Genomic DNA, 21,315 nt, shown 5'->3' with positions numbered 1-21,315 from the left:
GTCATATGGGTAGGGGCGGCTTAAAATTCCGCCGAGCAGTGCGCTGCGATCGGCAGCGATGTGCATTTTTAAAACCTTATAATAAATTACACGCATTACGCGGAGCACTTAGATGTGTCAATTAATGATCAGAAGGACCTACTCTAACGACTCAGTACATTTGTAGAAAATCGTCAAAAGCGTTTCAGGGTCCCTTTAAGCACACTGACTTGCTGTAGTAACTCGCCATGTCTGCTGGTAATAAAACCAACAAGGAATTATATGAAAGAAATCTTCTCAGTCTTTTCAGATACTCACATCAGCCGAAGAGCCCAAAGCAAGGTTTCTGAAGACGACAAATGTGTACGACTTGTCCAACCAGCGATTTCTGGGGTCGCCTTTCAAGCACGCAGTCAATACCTGTGTAGGTATGTAAAGAAAGGAACATATGAAATGGCAGTGGTATAAAGAAAGAAAAGTACACCTCAAATGAAGATGAAGCTGAAAAACAACAAAGAAATTGATATGAGACATCAAAATGAACTGCCTGAGAAACAAAGCAAGACGATTAAGTAAAGATTGAAAGATAATTGCTGATAGCAGTACAATGAAAGCACTACAAATTGTACTATAAGACTGACAGCACTACAAATGACACTACACATTTTTATCTATTGTGTTATATTCTTTTAGTTTCACTCGAACTGTTTAAATGTCACAGAGCTGCTTATCTACCTGGCCTTGGCCCTTTGCAGGCCCCTTTCATATTTGAAGTTTTTATTCTTTTTATTTCACTCATCAACTTATATGTGTGCTTTTTGATTACATGCTTAGAATTGCCATTTATGATTTTTAGATTTTTGGGAAATAGCATTTCTTTGTTATTACTATATTATCCTTGACAACCTTTCTGTATTTTTACCAATCCTAATTCTGTATGATCAGAGTATCTAAACAAAATGAATAAATGAATAACTAAATATATAGAGAACAGCCGTGCTGTAGGACATTGTAGCACACAATATCAGAAGTCTGTTTGTATATTCAAAAAATATGTGCTTTCAGTAACATAAAGCTGGTATTACTCTTATCGGCTGCTCATGTCAAGACCAAAAGCATGTCTCATTGGGCAAGGCGGTGATGCGGCAAAAATCACCACGCCACCACATTGCTGACCACGTGATGGGGTAAAAATGGACCCTGTCCATGTGATGCACGAAAAATTGCAATGTCACATGAACTTGTGGTGACAAAAATCACCATGAGTTTATGCAAAACAAGAACAAGCCCATGACTGGCTGTATTTCTGAAGGTATGGTATTGCTCAACCTAGAAGGTAATTTCATGGTGCTAATTCTGTGAGGGCAGTCAGGTAAAAACTATAACATCAAAGAAAAAGCAAGAAAAAAAAATAGTCCTTACCTCTTGCCTGTTCATGGGTGAAGCATCGTCCATGACAAGCACAAACATAGAATCCTCAATCAGCTGCAAGCAACGCTCATTATCAGGGTGTAATCCCTGTAGAAATGTGCGATTCTGTAAGGCAGAAAGAACAAAACTCAAGATATACAAAACAGTTACTTCTATTTCCCCAAAAAATGTTTTCTATAGTGAAGCATGTGAAAGAAAGAGTGTCACTGCATGCAATTGAAGAAGCATCTCGTGTCATACATTGAATCACAATCCAAATATGACGCAAGGTGACCTATATTTCATCTTCACCCTACCCTTCAGGTTGAGACGAGCTGATCCGCAAGACAACCCATGTCTGTGGGAAAGCCAGCCTTCCAACACAATGAATGATGCAGGGCTTGGTTATGTGGCGAAGCGAGTATACGCAGCCACTGCACAAGAGCGCCCAACTGGCTCCTCTTGGCAGCAAATACAGATATTAGCACAGCTGTATGTCAACATGGAGTGCGCAATGTGACGCTATGGCAATTCGCGTATCATGCTACAGGCCCGCACAATGCTTGCATTACGTGGTGGCATTATAATCCTAGCACCATTGACTTTTGGATTCATCAAAAGCACATAGTGTTATAATCGCAGCAGTGTCACATTCACGCAAACAAGGTAACAGCATAAAGCAAGGGCCAAATTTGTATATGAAAAATCATGCAGATCCCACGCTCTGTGGGAATCGGCGTATAAGCAAAGCTGTGAAGAACCGGTCAAACAAAACTGCGTATCATAACAAACGCCAAACAGATTTTCGTTATAAATGCATTCCTTAATACGCCGCCATCGGCGATGGCGGCGTACCGTGCAGAAGAAAGGTAACCTTTATTCAGGGCCAATATTTTCGAGCGATAACTTTCAGTGATACATTATTGCCTTTATCTTTTGCATTCGGCACCGAATGTGTTCAAGAAGACAACTGAAAGTGTTCTTAGCACTACATGAAGAGAGCGAGCATGGCACAGCCTCAGAACCGCCTTGCACACATTGACGCGTCAGGTGCTGAGTCACACCAAACCTCGCGAAAGTGGTCATATCCTAGATAGCGATAGCTTCTACTCGGTGAGACAGCAGACGAAGACAAGCCAAATTGTGGGAACGTAGGCAAGGAAAGATAATCCGCTTTAAAATGCAACCCAGTACAATTAGCAAAGGTAGATTTTTGTTCTGTAAATTTAGTCATTGAAACGCTTTCACTGTTGCTCTCTTTGACGCACAATGCATCTTCACTGTAATATATTCCGCATTGCCGTGAAGCTGCATCTCAAGGCAAAATATTTATAAGCAACATTGACGCCAACCACCGAGGAAAAAAAAAGAAGAAAACATTTATTTGTGGCGATGCTTTGTCCACATCGCCATTCTGTGTACAACTAGTCATCACGAAGGTGCTGGGGGTGAGGTGCGTGGCTTGGCCCCTTGATTAAGGAGATGTCAGAAACTAGGCGAGGCCAGAGCATTGGCTGAGCATCCCGTGATGCCCTTGTCCAACTTTCCCCCTTAGTGGTGTGGTAATGAGCACGTTCAGGGGCAGATCCAGTATGTGTGGTAAGAGAGGAGCGCTGCTTCATCTATGTAGCAACAGATGGCTAAAGCTTAAGTTAAACTATTTTAGTTAATTAGTGTGTTAGTTGTCACATTTCACCTGTGCTCTGGCCTCCTCCACCGCTGACATTACGACTCCAAAAGTATGCCACCTTTTTATTTGAATAAACCTATCTTTTAGGGGTGTGCAAATAGCCAATAGTAGAGTTTGAATAGAATATCAAATGAAATCAGGAAAAGAAAAGACAAATACAGGATAGAATCTCCACTGTCAGAAAATTGATCACAAAATATAACGCTTACAAATTTTGTGCGAGAAAACACGGTGCTGCAGATGCTTGGGAGTCTCCTAGAACTGCATAACAAGAACGTAACAAGCTATCAGTAAATTAAAGGGAAGCTGAAACACTTTTCGAAAAAAATGAGTTCTCTGCGGCATTCTACAGTTTTGAGTCCCCTGAACACGAATATCTGGTTCAAAAAGGGCGGAAACAAACGCAAGCGGCTGTTTTTCCAAGAAAACGCGCACCAGCGCCTCAGGGCATCGCGCGAACGCCGCTGTTGCCCGTGATTGGTCGGGGCCGCTGTGACGTCGTTGGCGGTAGTGGCCGGTCGGCGCCACCGCATGTCTCCGTTTCAGAGCGTAGCACCATTCCTTTCTCTCTGGTAGCACGCGGTTCTGCTGTTCTGGCTTCATAGCTGAGTTGCAAGATGGAACGTTCTCGCTGTCTCCGACAGCTTGTATTGTCCCCGTACATGTTTGAACCCACAGCCGTTACGGAAAACGATGGCGGCAACAGAGTCAACGGCGATATTGAGTGTGCCAACAGCGAGAGCGATGTGTGCACCTTCTCGCATGCTGTAAATCTTAGCTGGTACGTATGTTTTTTTTTTTTTCATGTAGCTGCACGTTGCAATGACGGGAGAAAAAATGCGCTAAAGTGTCACTGGGAACATGCTGCTGGAAGAATGCCGAAACACTAACTTCTCATTAGATTTACACGGGTGCAATTCCGCGATGTCAAGCACCTTGCCGCTGCTTGTCTAAAGTTCCGTGGTTTTTTCAGCGTTGATACACGATCGCGAACATAAGTGCCGCGTTTCAAAGCGCGCACATGCAGTGCTGTGAGGTACAGTCATGGAAGTTGCTTATCATACACATCCAGAGATGACCAGAGGTATTATATGTGCAATATTCATACTATGGTTCGACGACTTTGCGAGTGTGGCTCGATCAAGAATCGGTATGCGTGCTCCATGCTAGTGTTGACATAAAGATATTAGGCAGTTTTAGCACCGCCGTGTGGTAAACACGATAACTGAACCGTACGTCGAATGTCACTAGGCAAGCGTACACTCCATTTGATACCTCAGGTGCATCGCTGTGGAAGCTACGCTCGAAGTCCGGTCACCAAAATTTATTACAGCGCGCGTTTCCGTCTATGCTTCGCAGCGTGCCAGAGGCGTTTGCTCGCGCGAGCATGCACGTGAAGCTGCCGCGACGGGCTGCAATTAAAAAATACCGAAAATATATATATATTTAAAAGAACGTGTTAGCAGCCGTATAAGTACACGGATGGTTTCTATGGGTAAATTCTTTTTTTTTTTCATTCAGAACTGAGCTTATATATGGAAAGCTTTCTGAAAAATCGGGTCAAGAAACACCGAACTTTTTCTAAGTGCGAACGCAGCCACTGCAAGAAGTATCTCAAGCCTCCACAGTGTTGCACCTGATGTATGAAACGGAGTATAGCAACGCTAGCAACAACGCGTTTTCGCATTTGTCGTATGGCTATCCGGCTACGCTAAAACTGTGTTACAAGACGTTAATGGCTGCAAATGTTCGTATTTCTCCAGTGCATCAATGTGGGCCTAATCACGCTTTCATTAAACTAGGTGCACCTGCATGTGCTGCGTATTGATGGAAGATGAAGAGAACTGCTTGTGCTGCCAGGAGGTGCAAGAGATTAGGAAAAAACAGAAGCGCACGCAGTGCGTAACAAGTTCAAGACAATTCAGGACTGTGTGCCTCAGCAGGGCAGTACTGGAAGTGGCACTTGCCCAGAAAGGAGTCGAACCGGCTGGACAAGGCAAGAAGTTTACACACACAGGTGTGACAATGATATGGCCAATGGAAAAAGAGTAATGCAAAAGCAATTTTTTTTTTTACAGGCAGTTGAGGTATGCAGCATACCGCCAGTTTGTCTGGCTAGTATGGAAAAAGTTGGGAAAGAAGAACCGTCGAATTCTGCCAAGCTGTGCACTTGAAGTTGTTCGGGCTTCAGTCGCGCCGATTTAATTGGAATACCGATTGCCCGCATCGTTGTCAAGCTCCGATGATAGTCACTGTCGCGGAAATGGTCCGAGCACAGCACAGTTGATTTCGTCGGCACGAACTTATCTCTCCTCACCGCACGTACCCACTGCGCTGCAAGCTTCTTCGGGAACTTGTGAAACACCACATCGTCTCGCCCGCCTGTGTTCGCGCAGCCGAATGCTGCACAGAACGAGGGCATGTTGGGCGCCCTTGGCTGTAGGCACTCACGCAGCACAGAAGGAAAGAACAGTTTACGAAAATCGCAAAACAAACGTGAGCGGCGGCGGCAGATCTCTCGTAGCATCGTTCAGTAAAGCACAGGACGGAAAGAGGCATGCCAGCACATGTCAGCACGCCGGTCCGCAGCTCGGTTGGCTCGGTCTCCGCCCATGACGTCACTCTCGCCGGTTCTCTCCTCTGCCAACGTCCTCACCCGGCGCTCCGGGAAGCGATGGGGGCGTGTCCGCGCGGGTGATTTAGAAAGCGATTTCCGCCCGTTATATTAACAAAACGAAAAAAAAAATTCGGAACCGTATATTATTAGGTCTGTTCTTCCCAATCCCAGCAATTCATAGAAATTGAAAACCGTTTCAGCTTCCCTTTAAGTACATAGAAATTAAGACGTACAGTACGGTCAACTATTATTAAAGGGAACTACAAATTAGTATGCCAGCAGTGATTACAGCTCAGTTATAGTATATGAAGGTCTGGGAATTTTATTTTTTTTTCAATCAATAGAATGTCTGTTGAATACAATCAAATGCTTTGTTTCCTCTGAATATAAAGAATTGGTGACATCATATATGTTGTACTCAATATTAATGAGATTCTCGGATAATAGTGAAGCTGAGTTCTATGGCAATCGATTATTGCACAGAAACTTCTGCTTTTCAGTTTTACACCAAAATACAGAATGGCTTTCCCATCCTTATGACAGGCGGGCCATCATAAGGCCAATCTGCACGACAGATGAAAGCTCAGACCATGAGTCCCGTGTCTCGATCACTGCTCCTTATGAAGCCGTTCTCGACGCTGTGCGGGTTGACTGTGGTCGGTGTCAAAGGTAAAGAGCACGGGCCTCTTTAATGTCGGATTGGCATCATTTGCCACTTTTCAGAGGTTCCTTTGAAATCAGGAGGGTAACGACAAATTCACGCAAGGGAGGCCCTCATCTCCGTGTCTATCTGTCGTTCGCACAGATATGGCAGCACACTAGTCACATGACACTTTTAAGCCCGCCCTGTAAATCCAAAGCTTGTTTTGAGGCAGGATGCCTGAAGCTACAAAAGGTGCCGACGCGCATCTATGAATAGCATTGGGACTTGGGAATGAGAAACCGTACAGTTTGTCACAAGCATTCACACTTCGATTCGGTGATATTTGACTATTCGCACACCCCTATTATAGTTGCCTGTCATCTTGTCATTGTTCCCTTCCGTTTTCTGCAATATATTGTGTTTTATAATTTTAAATATTTTCTGATTTAAATATTACAACTTTGTGTAAGTATCCAGTATGTGCATGTGCAATGACTAGCAACTAACCAGCACATTACCCTGATAAGTATAGCCGAGTGTTTTACTGAACTACAGCAGCCACAGGGTAAAGTAGTGACTCATTAAAATAGAAAGAATGAAAAGGTAGCAGAAATGACACTGTCAGCATGAGCATAACAATCAAATAAAACCCATTTCTTAAAGACGCTTGCCTTCTATTGCCCATAAAACTCGCCTTCATTAGAGAAAATGAAATATATAAGAATGGCACATCAAGCATTGCAAGTAGCCTGATTTTAGTATGTGTCTCTGCTCACCTGGGCCCAACTGTCCCTGTCTCCATGTGTGAGGATGCCCACGCCTGCACCAGGACCTAAGCTAGTGCACACGTGATCAATGCGGTTCAGCTGAGCGGTGATCTCAGCCGCCGTCAGAGGCTCTCGTAGCTCGTTCAGCAGATCGAAGGTGAACATGCGGCCGCTCTGGAGCACCACAATGTGGGTGGGAGACTCGCCCGCATAACTCTCCTCCGCCTCTGCAAAGTAGAAACTGCACCTTTCTTTCTGTTCAACAACAGCTCTCCAACAGAAGCAACTATTATCAATCTATACAGACATCATGGAAAGCTTGTCTATTCATCAAAAGGAGCACTACAGAGGTATGTTAAGATAGTACTAAGGTTGGCCATGGCCTGCAGTTGTTGGCACTAAAAAATGTAACTCTTATTTATCCCAGTCAATGCCGAACACACAAGCCGACGAGCTCTCACCGGTCAGAAACTTGCAGACGAGCTCGTCTTTTCCTTCGGCAGGTATTCTCGCAGTGTTGAAGAATCTCCTGAACTGGTGCATGGTCCACGGAATTTTGCGGAATGACTGCGGCTTCAGCCTCTCCCTGCAGGTAATACAGATGAATGGTTTGAACAGGCAGTTGCCACAACTGTTGTAATGCTTATATACCACTTTACAACTAAACGTTCATGAAGTATACAATATTCTGCGGCTTTGAAACAATCCCTTACAATACTCTTCTGCCAAGAGTGCCGTAAACCCACTGCCCTTGTTAACTTGCACACAATATAAGTGACATTGTTTATCCTGAAGACAACCCTTTCATTTAAAGTGACTTATGCACAATAGTATGGCCAGTCTTCCTTAAGACCCCAATATGTAATCTGAAATTAAATTATGTGTTTTAATACCTTGAAACTGCACACTGGGTTATGAGCAGTGCCCTCTGTTTTCGATTTCTATGTTTTTTTAAGTCGGGAGGTTAAAATGTGGTGTTCTACTTAAAGAGGAAAACTGGGGAGAAATTCATGATACTATTTGTTGGCTGGTAGAACAAAAGCATGGCACTTTTCTGGTAACTTTCATGAACAATTAAGGTAGGCAATGGTCTCTCTGCAGGGCACAAATGTTTTGTTTGAAGAAGCAAATCACTCACACAATTAATATTGATGAGGAGAGCTGCTCGCAAGTAATGTTACAAACTTATTTATGTAAATATTCATTGAAATGCATTATTAGCACTCTTTACACAAACAAAAACAAAAAGAAAGAAAGAAAGTCGCAGCTTTACCTGAAAGGCGATATATAGTGATAGTAAAGTATTAGACAAATGGCATGAAATTAGGTTTGTAGTTTCATCAGCCGCATAAAGTTCAGTAAACATTCGCTTACGAAATAAATTAACAAGCACAGCGTCATGTACACATAGGCTCCTGCCTCTCGTTTCGATGCATCTCTGAAACTTGAGGTTAGGCAACCTCCCACATTAGGCAGCACATAAGCAGCCACCAGCCATCTTGGCTTCCCCAGTTTTTGTAGTCGCTGGCGATTACCTCCAAAATAGGGCACGGATGGTCTACGCTCTCAGCCGCGTGTACAGCCATGTGCAGCTACGGCCAGGCTACTGGAAAGGACACGCACTTGATCATGGTACCGCGCACTCATGCCCACTCCGCTCTCTGCTTCAAGCATACTTTATCACGTGACCTCCAAAATTGGGCACCCATAAAGCCACCATCCATCTTGGATCCTCCTCGAACACTTTCCCTAACACCCACAGCATACAATGTGTGGTAGGATCTTATCGCACTTCAACTTTATACGCAACATCATGGTGCGAGCGCCTTATAATTGCTATCGCAATAAAACAGAGACATGCTTGACTATCTCTTGCTAAATTTGTTTTATGTATGCTTTCACAAAGGAAAAAAAAGGGGCCCAGACCAACACAGGACACAAACGTACTAAGAGGAAGGAGTTGCTTGTATGGTTACAAGCCCTTATTGACATGCATTATCATTTGCATTCTGATCATTTCTGTCTAACCTAGGCCTGTCAGAACGTTAAATGTACCTTGGTCAGAAAAACGTCCTCTCAGCATCATAACTACCTTTTGCAATGCTATGTCAGTGCTGCATTCACAAGGCTGGGGTGACGGGCAGCGGCATATTGCCAGTAGGCCAGCACATGAGTGCTGTTCTGCGGGCCTCAATTTAGCAGATAATCTTAAAACTCATCCTTTAGAGAATGCATTTCGTGGTGAACTTATTCCCGGTGCAAAAATCTAGAATTATTGGCTTTTACGCAAAAATGATGGAGTCTAGTTATGAGAGATGCCATAGTGAAGGACTTCAAACTAATTTTGACAGCCTAGATTTCGCCCAAAGAATGGCACACAAGCATTTCTGAATTCCACTCCTATTGAAGAGTGGCTGCTGTGGCTGGGACTAGAACGTGATAAGCAGAACAAAGGCATAGCCACAGAGATAGGGCAGCAAGTACCAAAGTGTCTTTCTCCCGACAGCGATTATAAGTGCGACCGTGTGTGTGAGTGAACGCATGCGAGGGTGAATCGAAGAGGGTGCAGTTTGATCTCATGCATGTCAGGCAGGAAGGAAGGAAGCCCCTTCCATCACGCGCAAGGCACCAGGAAGGGGGGGGGGGGGTTTCTACTCCAATGACGGCCGCTGCATATGTCGTGGCTGAGCGCAGCTGTACGCGCCCTATCTTGAAAGCGACCTACACTGGATACAGGGCCTGTATCCATTGCAGACCAGCACCGAGGGCCGATAGCCTCGTGTGTGCTGTGCTTTTGCTGCTTATTTGCATTGGAGTGAGAGGCAGCACAAAGAGCAACTCGCTCGCTGCTGCTGCCACTCTACCTGAAGGATCACATTTTGAAGTCTACATAGTTCAGTGTAACACTTGGCACAGTTAATTGCCTAGTTTTTAAGATAAAATTGAAAGCTACCCTTGCTTTTGGGAAGCAACCTGCTGTTGCAACGGCACTACAGTAACTTGTATTGGCATCTGCCAGCAGCTGCAGAAAGTAGCTGTTCAGGGAGGGCTCTTGTGCGCAGCCCACTCCTCTGAAATTATATATTAACTCTATGTCTTCGCTGAATGGCAGCTTTCAGCAGCTGGTTGATTATTAGAAGAGAAAATGACATTTGAAGCTTCATTTAAAATGCAAAGCATTTATTTCCTTAGTCGGAGCCATAGTCAAACGAGAGTCTGTCCAAGGTCACAGAGTTTGTCACTGACGCACACACATTCCCATGTGCCCGCTTGATGGCCGCTAAATGGCTCGGCCCCTCTTTGCTCCACACGCCTGCTTGCACAACGCTACTGGTTTGGCATCTCCTCTCCTTGCTCGACTAGCCGGTACAGGTGCGCACGCCACATGCAGACCCTTTCCGCAGAACAGTTTGCTTTAGAAGCACGAGATGGCGCTTCCAGTGTCACACTGCACGTTGCTTTAGGTGCGTGCGAAACCATTACCACTTCTGCCCTACTTCTGCGCAATCAGCTGTTGGGAATGCAACTGGATGACCGCTAATGCCCAGTGCTCCATTCATGCTGCAAAATGTGGAATGGTAGAGGGAAGACGTGTGCAGTAGTTGGCTGCAAAAATAGCGACTGGAATTTCAAGGAATGGAATGAATCTGTGGGACCAAGTTCAGGGTCCCCCACTACGCAAGGACTGTCAAGTGTTAAGAACTTTAATGAAGTCCTGAGAAGCACCGCATTTAGAGCAGCACCGCGAGCTGCTCCCGCAAGGGGACGGGGAGGCCTAGCCTCACAGCCACATCGTGGGTTCTCTGGACAGCCCAGAGTTGTGGGAGAAGCTTGGAACTCTTGATGACAGAGCTCTACACCTCCTCGGTGACTTTATTGGGTCCCCGCAACGAGAGGCACCGCCAGAGCATGTGTTCCAAGCTGCTAACCGACCCGCAGTCCGGGCAGGTAGACACGAAGGCGTCAGGGGCAATAATGCTGAGGAAAGATAAACTGGGATATGGCCTAGTCTGCAACATTCCGAGTGTGACTGCCTGAGACCTGGAGAGTTTATCATGCAGAGGCAGAAAAGCCTGCCTGCCCATTTGATAGTGCTTGGTGGCTTCGTTAAAAATGTTTTTAAATTCCTCGTACCCTTCCTGCAGACCTGCATCTTCCCCAGTGCGGAGGGTTAGAGTGCACGCCTGAGAGTGAGCAGTATCACTGAGGTTGGTGAGCGACTCTAGCTCAGAACCGAGATGTGTCAGAAACCAAGTAATGGTGTGCAGGGATATAATCTTATTGCCGAGAATTTTAGAGGCTTTGACAGAAATGGAACCAGAAGCAAAGGCCTTAGCCGCTGATCTAGAGTCTGTGTATATTTGTGATTTACTATTGTCTAGGAGGGCGAGAGCTATGGCCGCCTGCTCGGCCCTCGAGAGAGTAGAATCTTTAAAAGATGCGGAACTGACGATCGAACCCTTGTGATCGATGACAACGGCAGCGAACCTGGTTGAGAGGCCATACTGGGCGGCATTTACGAAGCAAGCTGAGTGAGGTTTGTCCCTAACACGTCTGAGAAGCGCAACGGCCCTGGCCCTGTGCCAGCTAACGTCACGCTGTGGATGAATGTTGCGAGGAAAAGGACAAGCCTAAATGCTGGCACTTTGGGTGTCGGAGAGCTGATGTCGCTGCTCCGCAATGAGTGTCAGGTTGAGGCCAAGTACGGCCAAAATCTTCCTTCCGGCCGGCGACGACAGCCGAGCTACCTGGGCAGATTCCTGTGCATCGATTATCTCTTTCAGGGTGTTGTGAACCCTTAGCTGCATGAGTCGCTTGGTGCTGGCTTGCATGGCAATGCCCAGCACCCTCTATGTTCTTTCGAATTAGTGTGTCCAGCTTCTTCTTGTGGCCTTGCCAGCAGTACATGGCTGTCATGTACGTGATGTGGCTCATGAGGAAGGCGTGAAAGAGCCTCAGGAGGTTGTCTTCTCTGACACCTCCCCTCCTGTTGGAGACTCTGTTGATTAGTCTGATCACGTTCTCAGTCTTCGTGGCGATTTTGTTGATTGTTCAACCGTTACAGCCATTCGACTCTATCAGCATGCCGAGAACTCTAAGGACGTCCACCCTGGAAATGGTATTATCGTTACTCGTGCAGAGGTTTATGTCGACTGCAGACAGAGGCATCCAGCGCTTGGGTTTCAGCCCCTCCTGACGGGCCTGTATAGGAGGAGCTCTAACTTGCTCGAAGAGCACATAAGGCCTGTGTTGGTGAGAAAACATTCTGTTTGGTCAAGGACTTCCTGAAGCGCAGTTTTTATCTTGCCCTCGCTGCCGCCGGAACACCAGATGGTGATGTCGTTGGCATAGAGAATGTGGTTGATGCCTTCGACTCTGGAGAGTGATTTGGCTAGCTTGCACATGGCAATTATGAACAAAAGCGGGGAGATTACCGCACCCTGTGGCGTACCTTTCGGGCCCAGCTCCACGGAGTCGGACTTGAGATCACCAACCTTTCCTAGAGGATAAAAAAACTTCACTCGTCCGTCATCATTGTGTCGCTAACATCTAAACAAAGGGTTTTAACCGCAGAACGCCGACAAGAGTGAGTAGTGCTAGTTACACAGTGACAAAGGAAGTAGCACCACTTCCTGGCATAGTACCGTATTTTTGTGCGTATAACCCTCACCCCCAATTACAACAGCTGCCTGAAAGAAAACGATATATATATCTGCATGTATAATCTATGAAAATAACTGAATACAACAACGCTCAAATTTTTGCAACAACAGTTTGCTCACAGATGCACGACTTGTCCATGTTGTATACTCGGCCAGCGGCTTAGTTCCTTCATTCTTCGGTGATACTGACAAAGCTGGATTCACAAGCTGGACATCATCGCAGACGAAATGCGACGTGATTCGGAGGAGCACTCCGCAGCTAGCACTCACACAACAGTGGATGACAATGCGGATGGAGAAGCCCTCGCATGTACAACGGCGGTGGAACGAATGTGACCGAGCCTAAAAACCCAACAGTGATTTGGCTCTGCCGTACTACGAAGCACTTCACGTGGGCTGAGGAAGCGCCCGTGGGAATGGGTGACGTACAAGTTTGCTGGCGCCGTGTGTGTTATTTGCTAACTTGTAAACACAGAATGGCAACCCGTAAAGAGGAGGAGAATGGGCGACCATGAAAAAGCCCATGAAAGAGAGGAGGAGGGAGCTTCAACATGCAGGGGTGGGGAGAGGGGTTCCCTTGGAGATAATGGAACTTTGAATGGTGGAGAACCTTGCCTTGAGGTGTGGATTTATGGCAGCACGACTAGCGTTGCGTTGAAGTCACTGCAAGGTGAAAATCGCATATAACCCGCACCCCTACTTCAATGATAACTTTTTAAAAGATTTTGGTGCAGGTTGTATGAGCAAAAATAGGGTATTAAGTATCTCACACGTTATCTTAACACATCCACCCCAACTCGCACTCAAACTTATGCTTATTCTATCGCCCAAGTATTTAGGATAAGTAAATGGGCGTACTCTAGAATCAATCCGCCAAAGCACGAGCGATGGACTAGATGGACAGCTCACAAGTGTACAAAGCTCAATGATTCGTGATGGTCAACAGAGTTGGTGAGTGACTAGCAATAATATGCCTTTGATACAAGCCATTACAAAGTAGAGAACATTTTACATTCCATGCCCTTGTGCCCAGCAACAACAAATCTACTGCAACTGAACACACTGCGAGTGATTAGGCAGCAAATAAACAATCAGATAGTGACCGCAGCAAGGAAATATTAGGTTACTGAGTCAGAAAGATGACAAAAGCCACTGCTTCAAAGTGAGTGGCAAATAAAGAACGCACAGCAAGAGACACCGATCCTGACTTAATTCAGAAGCGAGAGGTTTTAGCAGCTTGGAATAGAACTGTAGCCGCACTTTCCTAAAAGCACCGTACATGCTGCTGACACCGTTGATACAAGGTGTAATGAGCTTTGAAAGCGCTTATATGTTTTCTGAAGCTGTTGCCAAAGTTTCGTGTCATCCACCCAGTCACCATCTATGACATCCACCGAAACAAAGGTTTGCTGAGCCCCACTGGAGTCATGCACATGCATCGTGAGCACAGAGGCAGCTGTGACAATGCATGAATGCATCACCACGTGATCAAACATGGCGGTGCCCACAGGATCACGTGGCTCGGTTGCGCTATGTTGCACGTAAGTTTCTACTTGCAGACACAATGGGCCCTCGAAAGCATCAAGTGGAAGAGGAGCGTAAGAGTACAAGGGCTCTACAGAGGCTACTGAGGTATGCAATGCATATCAAAGCTGCGAGGCAGGAGGAGAAGCGAAGGGTCGATGAGATTTACACGGCCTTGGAGCGTGAGCAAGAGAAGCGACGTGCGGCCAAAGAACAGCGGCACGCCAGAGAACGGCTACTGAACAGGCCGCCTAGACCAATCGGAGGACCGCCTGTTGCAGGATGCAGACGCGCACTTGCAAAATCACTTCGTTGAAGATGAATTTGGTGCAGCGTGTAGCATCTGCAGCTGCCTCTGGTTGCGATTATACATCGTCAGGGTGTCGCGGCCCATGCATGTGGCGGTCCTCGAGTTCATTCGAGCTTTGCACAATGTGCAGGGTTGAAATGCTTGACACTGACTTAGATAATCATCGAGGATGGTTCCTGCCATTATTTTTATTGAGACAGCAATTATATGGACACTCAAGGTGCATTTCTGCCATTGCCATGATGTTCCATATGAAGTCCAAGAGCAATAACATCGTGGCTGTGAGGGTGAGTCAACGATGGTGGTTCAATCTCACGCACACGAGGGAGGACGGCTGGGAGAAACGTGCCGTCTTTTGCATTTTTTTCTGGCTTACCAAGCGTCTTCTCATGGTGAGAGTAGCTTTTTTGGTACTGTGTAAGGGTCAGTTACTAACACAGCTCAAATACAATTTCTTTTTATTGTCCCTTTAATCCGGAGTCCTTCATTACGGTGTGCTTAAAAATAAGATCGCGATATCGGTTAGTAAAACAAGACAAATTATTTTTGTTGCAATAACAATTATATGGACACTCCAGGAGAAGTTCCACTGCACCGTCAATGTGATGTTTTATATAAAGTCCAAGTGCGATAACATCGGGGCCATGCACCCTGTACTGTAGGTGTGAGTGAAAGTTTGCGAGGGTGAGCCGAGAAGGATGGTGGCTTGATGCGGCGGTGTCTTCTCATGCTTGTAAGGAAGGAAGGCGGGTATGGTGCACGCTGTCTTCTCACACGTGCAAGGGGGGGAGGAGAGATGTGCGCATGCTATGGGGGGAGGGAAGGGGGATCTCCTCTTCTACTCTAGCTGCAACGGCTGAGCGTAGCCGCGCATGTCCTATCTTTGAGGCAATCTGCACTGGGTACGAAAGCTAGACGGCCGGATATAGCTGATCACTCATGTGCGTTGTGTTCTCGAGCAGCTAGTTTGCATTTTAAGTGCAAACTCTTAATCATGCCAACATTCTAAAAGAAAGCAAGTGTCTGCGGTCATGCAGTGACGTGTGTTCGTGCCTGCCTACTTGTGCTGACATGACAATGTACTTGTTAATTTAGTTAGCAAGTGAATGTCTACAGCAGTTTATACAGCTGATTAAACAACTAACCTTACTTTGTATAGCTGTCTAATAAGTTGCTGTCACAATTAAAGCTTTGCCTGTCAGGCACAAATGTGACTTATTTATTCATTTCGTAGCTGCCTAACACAAAATACAAGCTGCATTTGAGCGAGATAAGTGTGACTAGCAATCCTAGCGTGATTTAGTGTTGGATATGATTTAGCAAAATGCAGAAGATTGTATAAATGCCTACAAACTGGCAAAGGAGGCAGCCATCAGGGTTTTGGCATGTGTTTCCTTCCACACCCTCTGCCGGCCTCCATTTTTCGTCACATGCCCGCAATCCTGGAGGTCGTACTGTTTACCATTACCAGAATTCCCAAAAAAAAAAGAAAAGGAAAGGAAGAGAACAAGAACATCCTGCACACAGCCTGATGCGTCACAATGCATCGAATACCCTAAGTGGGTTTATGCACAGTTGTCCGAAAACAAAAAGTTGGTTTTGCTCGAAAGGCAAATCGTTGATAGTAATAAAGCAAAATATTAAGTAATACTTAATATTTTGAGGAACCCGTATGGGTTTCCTTTGTAGCGATTGCTACGAACGGGTGGATGTCTGATTTTCCCTTTATTCAAGTAACACATGAACTTTGTCGTTCTTTACGTTGTACAAATCGCAGTAAGCATTAGCGTAGTAACTAAACAAGTATGGTGTCACGTGTACAGAGACAAAGGTGAACAGATCTCACTCAATGATCCGAGAGCAATCTTTGTAACAACGATGGCGTGGTGAGGAACAAACACAGCGAGGGGTGGGCGTGCTTGTCCTACAGTGAGTATTTTGTGCTTCCGCTTGTTTCACCATTTGAACTCTGCCGCACCTCCAGAACTTATAATAATGCGACCCCCAACAACAGGCTGCGGAGTCATGGCACCTGCAGCAGTGGTGCACCGGCAGTGCATCTGTTTGGCCACAGCGGGCAGCCACAGTTGGGCCAAAGAACACCTATAAGGCCGAGCTAGAGGAGGAGACGCGCGCTCTTGTGGGGCACTGCAGGCTCGATCACGTGACCTCCAAGATTTCACATGGAACAAGCCACCACCTTTCACAGTGCACCGTCGCCCTTGTTCTTGCACCTTCATAGCACGGGGGCCGCTCATTTTTCTTGCAAGAGACAGTGACAGCAAAAAGGTGCCTGGAGTATCTGTATATTTTCTATCGCAATAAGAAATACTAATAAAAAAGCTTTCTTTCCTTTCTTGTGGCAAACAGTGTACATCCTCTCGCAAGACCAAAATAGGCACGGCACTAATGACCACTGCTGACCTTGGAATGTATAGTCGACCTGGAATCCATTATACTATTCGGTCGATTGACTGAGTGCTTGGTTGCCATCTTGATTAGGCTTAGTGCTCCGAAGCCAACGTGGTGCACAGCATGAGTTTTTGCAGCAATGCGCATCTGTGAACATGTTTTTTCGGGGGATTTTCCCTCAATACCACGCTATGCTCAGGTCCCTTCCAACACGTTTCACGACTAATCTGCTAAGGCAGGGTGCATGCACTGTCGTGCCGTGAAAAAGGCAGATTATGCTACTACAGCAGCTTTGTCACTTTTGGCAAAAGCTGCGCGCACATGCACACACACACAACGTCGGCTCTTGAGGAGTGCGCGGGTATCTAAAGCTACTGCCTGCAATATGTAGCCTGAGAATGTGCACACCTGGTCTCCCTGGCAGCACGCAATTACAAGGTTGTTGAAACGGTTTGGACAAATTTTGTAGATGCTTAGGGTACAGCTGCAGTAAAACATTAGCACAACAATTTAAATGAAGCTTCTGACATTAGAGCTATGGATGATTACAAGCCACCCTTCTTCCTGGCTATGCTTTTTTCCATCAATTGGTTCACTGCATGATTGGGGTCAAGTTACCCCTTCACAGGCTCTGCGTCATGATGCAACATCGTGTTGTCTACTTCCGGTTGTCTTGGAGCCAGCGCGCAAAGCCTCTTCAACCTCTCCGCTAGCTGCCTAGCCATCGATCACCCCCGAGAGCCATCCGTGCAGTGTGCATTGTGAGCGTTCTGTCGCAGCGCCAAGCATTTCCGGTATTCCAGTAACCACAGGCTAGCTGGGCGTTTTGATGGGTCGGTGGAGGGGTAAACTAAAGCCCCTCCATACTACTACCACTGTGATGAAGGGGCTTTAGCATAAACGTGAGTGCCCTGAGCAGTCCACAGAGTGCAGCCAGCTGGTGGCACTGAGCTCAAACAGAAAAACACAAGAGCTAATATGGCAGTAAGAAGGTGCGTTCTACTTTGCTGCTGATGCAAATTTTTCACAAGGGTGTAAACCTGAACACATATTTTTAAATGTTTTAAATATTTTGTACTTGGTTACAGCAATAGTAGTATTGTGTTTGGCCGATTAAGCTCTGTGCCACCAGGTGCAGGCTAGTCATGTTTACGCTAAAGTCCATTTGCGTTTGGGTTCAAGGTTGTACGTCCACTCATTCCGTAAAATGGCTAGACCCCTTGTGCTTACCCGAATGCAGTAAAGCCTCATTACACTGTACCCGCTTAAACAGTAGTTTCATTTTAAAAGTAGTAAAGGCAAATCCCTGACTCAGTGGCCATTGAACATAAAGCATTTTGCATACAAATAAACCATAGCAGCTTATTGCGTACGTATCGGTGAACACGTAGTGTCTTCACTTTTCGTCGCACAATCATGGCGGTGCATCGTCTCCATCAAATGGCCCGGCAGAACAACAAGCCTCAGAGATCAGAACAACAGCCTCTAAATGCCCTGTGTTTTTACGCATGAGGCCACATCATCATTTTGGCGCCGTGCCAGAGAGCATGCCAGAGCGCGTTGTGGCGTCGTGCAAGCTAGGACTTGCATCATACCAAAGCGCAGATAACAAGCACCAAATGCTCAGCATAGAAAAAAAATTGGACATTGTTTGTGCTGTCAAACGCCAGCACGCAACCAGGATCTACCGTTGACTATGGTGTGTGGCATTTGGAATGCAAAGCAGTTATTCGGCAGCGCTGCTGCGACCGCTAAGAGATGTCGGCTACAAGGTTCGACTTTTCACCGTCATTGCCTCTGTCGTTGTGGAAGTGTCGCCTAACGACAGTGACGAGGATGACACGAAAAGTAACAGCACGGGTGATTCAGGCCTGACAGTGGCAGAAGCTGTGCATTACGTCAGCCTCACGAATGCAAAAGTCACGACGAGAACAGCACCCCACAATGAAAAAGGCACCCTGCGACTTCTGCAGCACTATCGTGCCCATGCATGGAGAATATGCAACACCAACGAGGAATTTGCCATGCGAGTGTTTTCTGAGAAGAGGGGTTTGGCTGAATAAGCTGGCTCGCAGCTTTAGTAAGTTTGAGGCAGCTGTCGTCACTGCTAGGCCGCCACGGCATCAAACGTAAACAACAGACTTTTGCCGCACGCAGTGAATAAATACTGCCCGTTTTTGCCCTTTCGTCGCACTCTCTCAGAGTTCTGTTTTTGTCAGGCAAGTAGGTGATCTCATGTGTTTCGGTTAAGCAGTACTACCATTTAGTACATACCTTTTCCGAGTTCCGGCCAACTACGTTTTAACGAGGTTTCGCTGTACATGACACGCTAAATCTCTCCATTGTTGAAGTAATCCTCTGGCGTAAAATGATGGCCGCAAATGTGTAAACGCTGGCACTTATCGGATACAGACAGCCTGATGTGCAGCAGCCATCCCGCTCGGATGTTACCTTGCAGAAGGACACGATGTCACAGCTTGACATGTCGTTGATGGCAGGATTTGGAGTCTACAACGTAACAAGGGCGATGCATGGTACTGGCGAAAAGAAAGCTTGAGACTAACACTTACTGCGCAGCTCATGCCAACACGGAGAACATCGTAACACAAGCAGATGACACTTGCTGCATGCCGGAAGTGCTTGGCTGTAGTGAAAGTGTACTCTTTCTGTTATGTTACTTTTTAATAGAAACAAATTAACCAACATTTTAACTATTAGGAAGAACATTTGTTCACTATAAAGTTGGAAAAATTATCGATGACGCGTCCTGGGTAGCCCAACGGATAGCTTGCACAACTGTCGTCAATTGGGTTAACTATGTCAATTGCGAGGGGGCAGCTGGAAACCCTGGGGAGCAGTGCCATTGCGACTGGTAGCAATGCACATTTTTAGAATCTTAGAACAGGTTACATTCTTTATGCAGATGCTTAAATGCATCACTTAATGATCAGAAGGACCTACCCTAACGACTCAGTATGTTTGTACAAAATCTTCAAAATCGTTTCAGGGTACCTTTAAGCAAACAAAGTGAAATGAGGTCGACAAGAAAGAAGAGCAGCATGAGTGCTTCTTTTTTTAACTGTTTAGACCAAATATATATCAAGCGTGTGGTGGCAAAGAGTAGTATGCTACCACAACGGTGAAATTAAATTTAAATTAAATTCTGGGCTTTTACATGCAAAGACCATGTAATAATTATGAGGCATGCCACAGTGGCAGCTCCATATTAATTTTGACTATCTAGAATTCTTTAAGGTGCACCCATTGCACGGTATACAGGCACTTTTGCATTTCGCCCCCATCAAAATGCAGCCGCCGTGGCCAGGATTTGATCTCAAGCCCTCGGGCTTAGCAGCACAATGCCAAAGCCACTTCACCACAACGGTGGGTGCCAGTGAAATTACGCTCCACATCTGCTGCCGTGGCAATGGGAAGCGCTGGTTATGGTGTATCCACACGACGGACGGCTCCGCGCAAATCTGTGCCACGGACGCTTATTCCGCCACCCGTCCGGCTGCGAAGCGCATCCAGACGACGGACGGACTGAGTAGACGACCGCGCCGGAATAATAAAGATGGCGGCTACGCCCGAAGCGACTGCTGTCCGCCTCGAACCTGTCAAGTCGTCGTCGTCCTCTGTGTGGCCCGTAACTTTCAAACTGAGGATTGTATTTGGTTTAAATTTGTGTCCAGAAGCTTCGACAGCAGTGTATTCGTGATGAGTGGACACCGTTTCCGAAAGCGATACTCAGATTCTCGGCGTGTAGGCTTAGAGTGGCTGTATTGGCTGAACATGGCCTCGAAGATGTTGCGGCGGCCTGGGCGGATCTCAGTGGCCGTAAGTTAATATAATTGCTTGTTTTTACTCACTCTAGATGACGCCATCGGTGTAACAAAGACTTTGTCATAGGTGTTTTCACTCTGAATGAAAATGGAGATCGAAAGGAAACGACGGTTGGCCGCAATGTCTGTTGTTTTGTCCGAATTGGACACGAATGGTGTCAGCAGCGATGAAGCTGTTTCAGAAAGATCCCAAAGCCGCGCTTGTTGCCAGACTGTAGAGCATGCTAGGCTAAATCCGCAGCATTAGACCCCCAAAATTCGGATGCGAAAAATAGCTCGGCATTTTCCGTCCGTGGGGGTCGCGGACGACGCGCGGACGGCACAAATCCGTGACGCGTAGTCACGTGATGCACCGTCCATCGCGAAAAAGACTGATTTCGTCCGTCGTGTGGATCCACCATTAACATACCAACAACTATGTCCGGGCTGTTTACCAAGTTGACATTTTCAAGTTCCCC

At 46.3% G+C, this 21,315-nt stretch overlaps 1 protein-coding gene across 1 annotated transcript in view; it reads right to left on the bottom strand.

Moving 5' to 3' along the window:
* CROT (Carnitine O-octanoyltransferase) overlaps window positions 1-21,315 on the bottom strand; it is a 220,813-nt gene that overhangs the window by 38,142 nt on the left and 161,356 nt on the right. Inside the window, exons 6-9 of the mRNA XM_055075955.2 lie at window positions 7,568-7,692; window positions 7,116-7,333; window positions 1,402-1,515; window positions 298-399 (exon numbers count right to left, since the gene is read on the bottom strand). Of these exons, the coding sequence (XP_054931930.1) occupies window positions 298-399; window positions 1,402-1,515; window positions 7,116-7,333; window positions 7,568-7,692 (559 nt within the window). The remainder of the gene's footprint in view (window positions 1-297; window positions 400-1,401; window positions 1,516-7,115; window positions 7,334-7,567; window positions 7,693-21,315) is intronic.

The sequence above is a fragment of the Dermacentor andersoni genome, chromosome 2 (assembly GCF_023375885.2).
Source record: "Dermacentor andersoni chromosome 2, qqDerAnde1_hic_scaffold, whole genome shotgun sequence".
In the NCBI taxonomy this organism is placed as follows: Eukaryota; Metazoa; Arthropoda; class Arachnida; order Ixodida; family Ixodidae; genus Dermacentor; species Dermacentor andersoni.
Note: the sequence above shows the minus strand (reverse complement) of the source record. Positions and strands in the feature narration are given on the sequence as shown.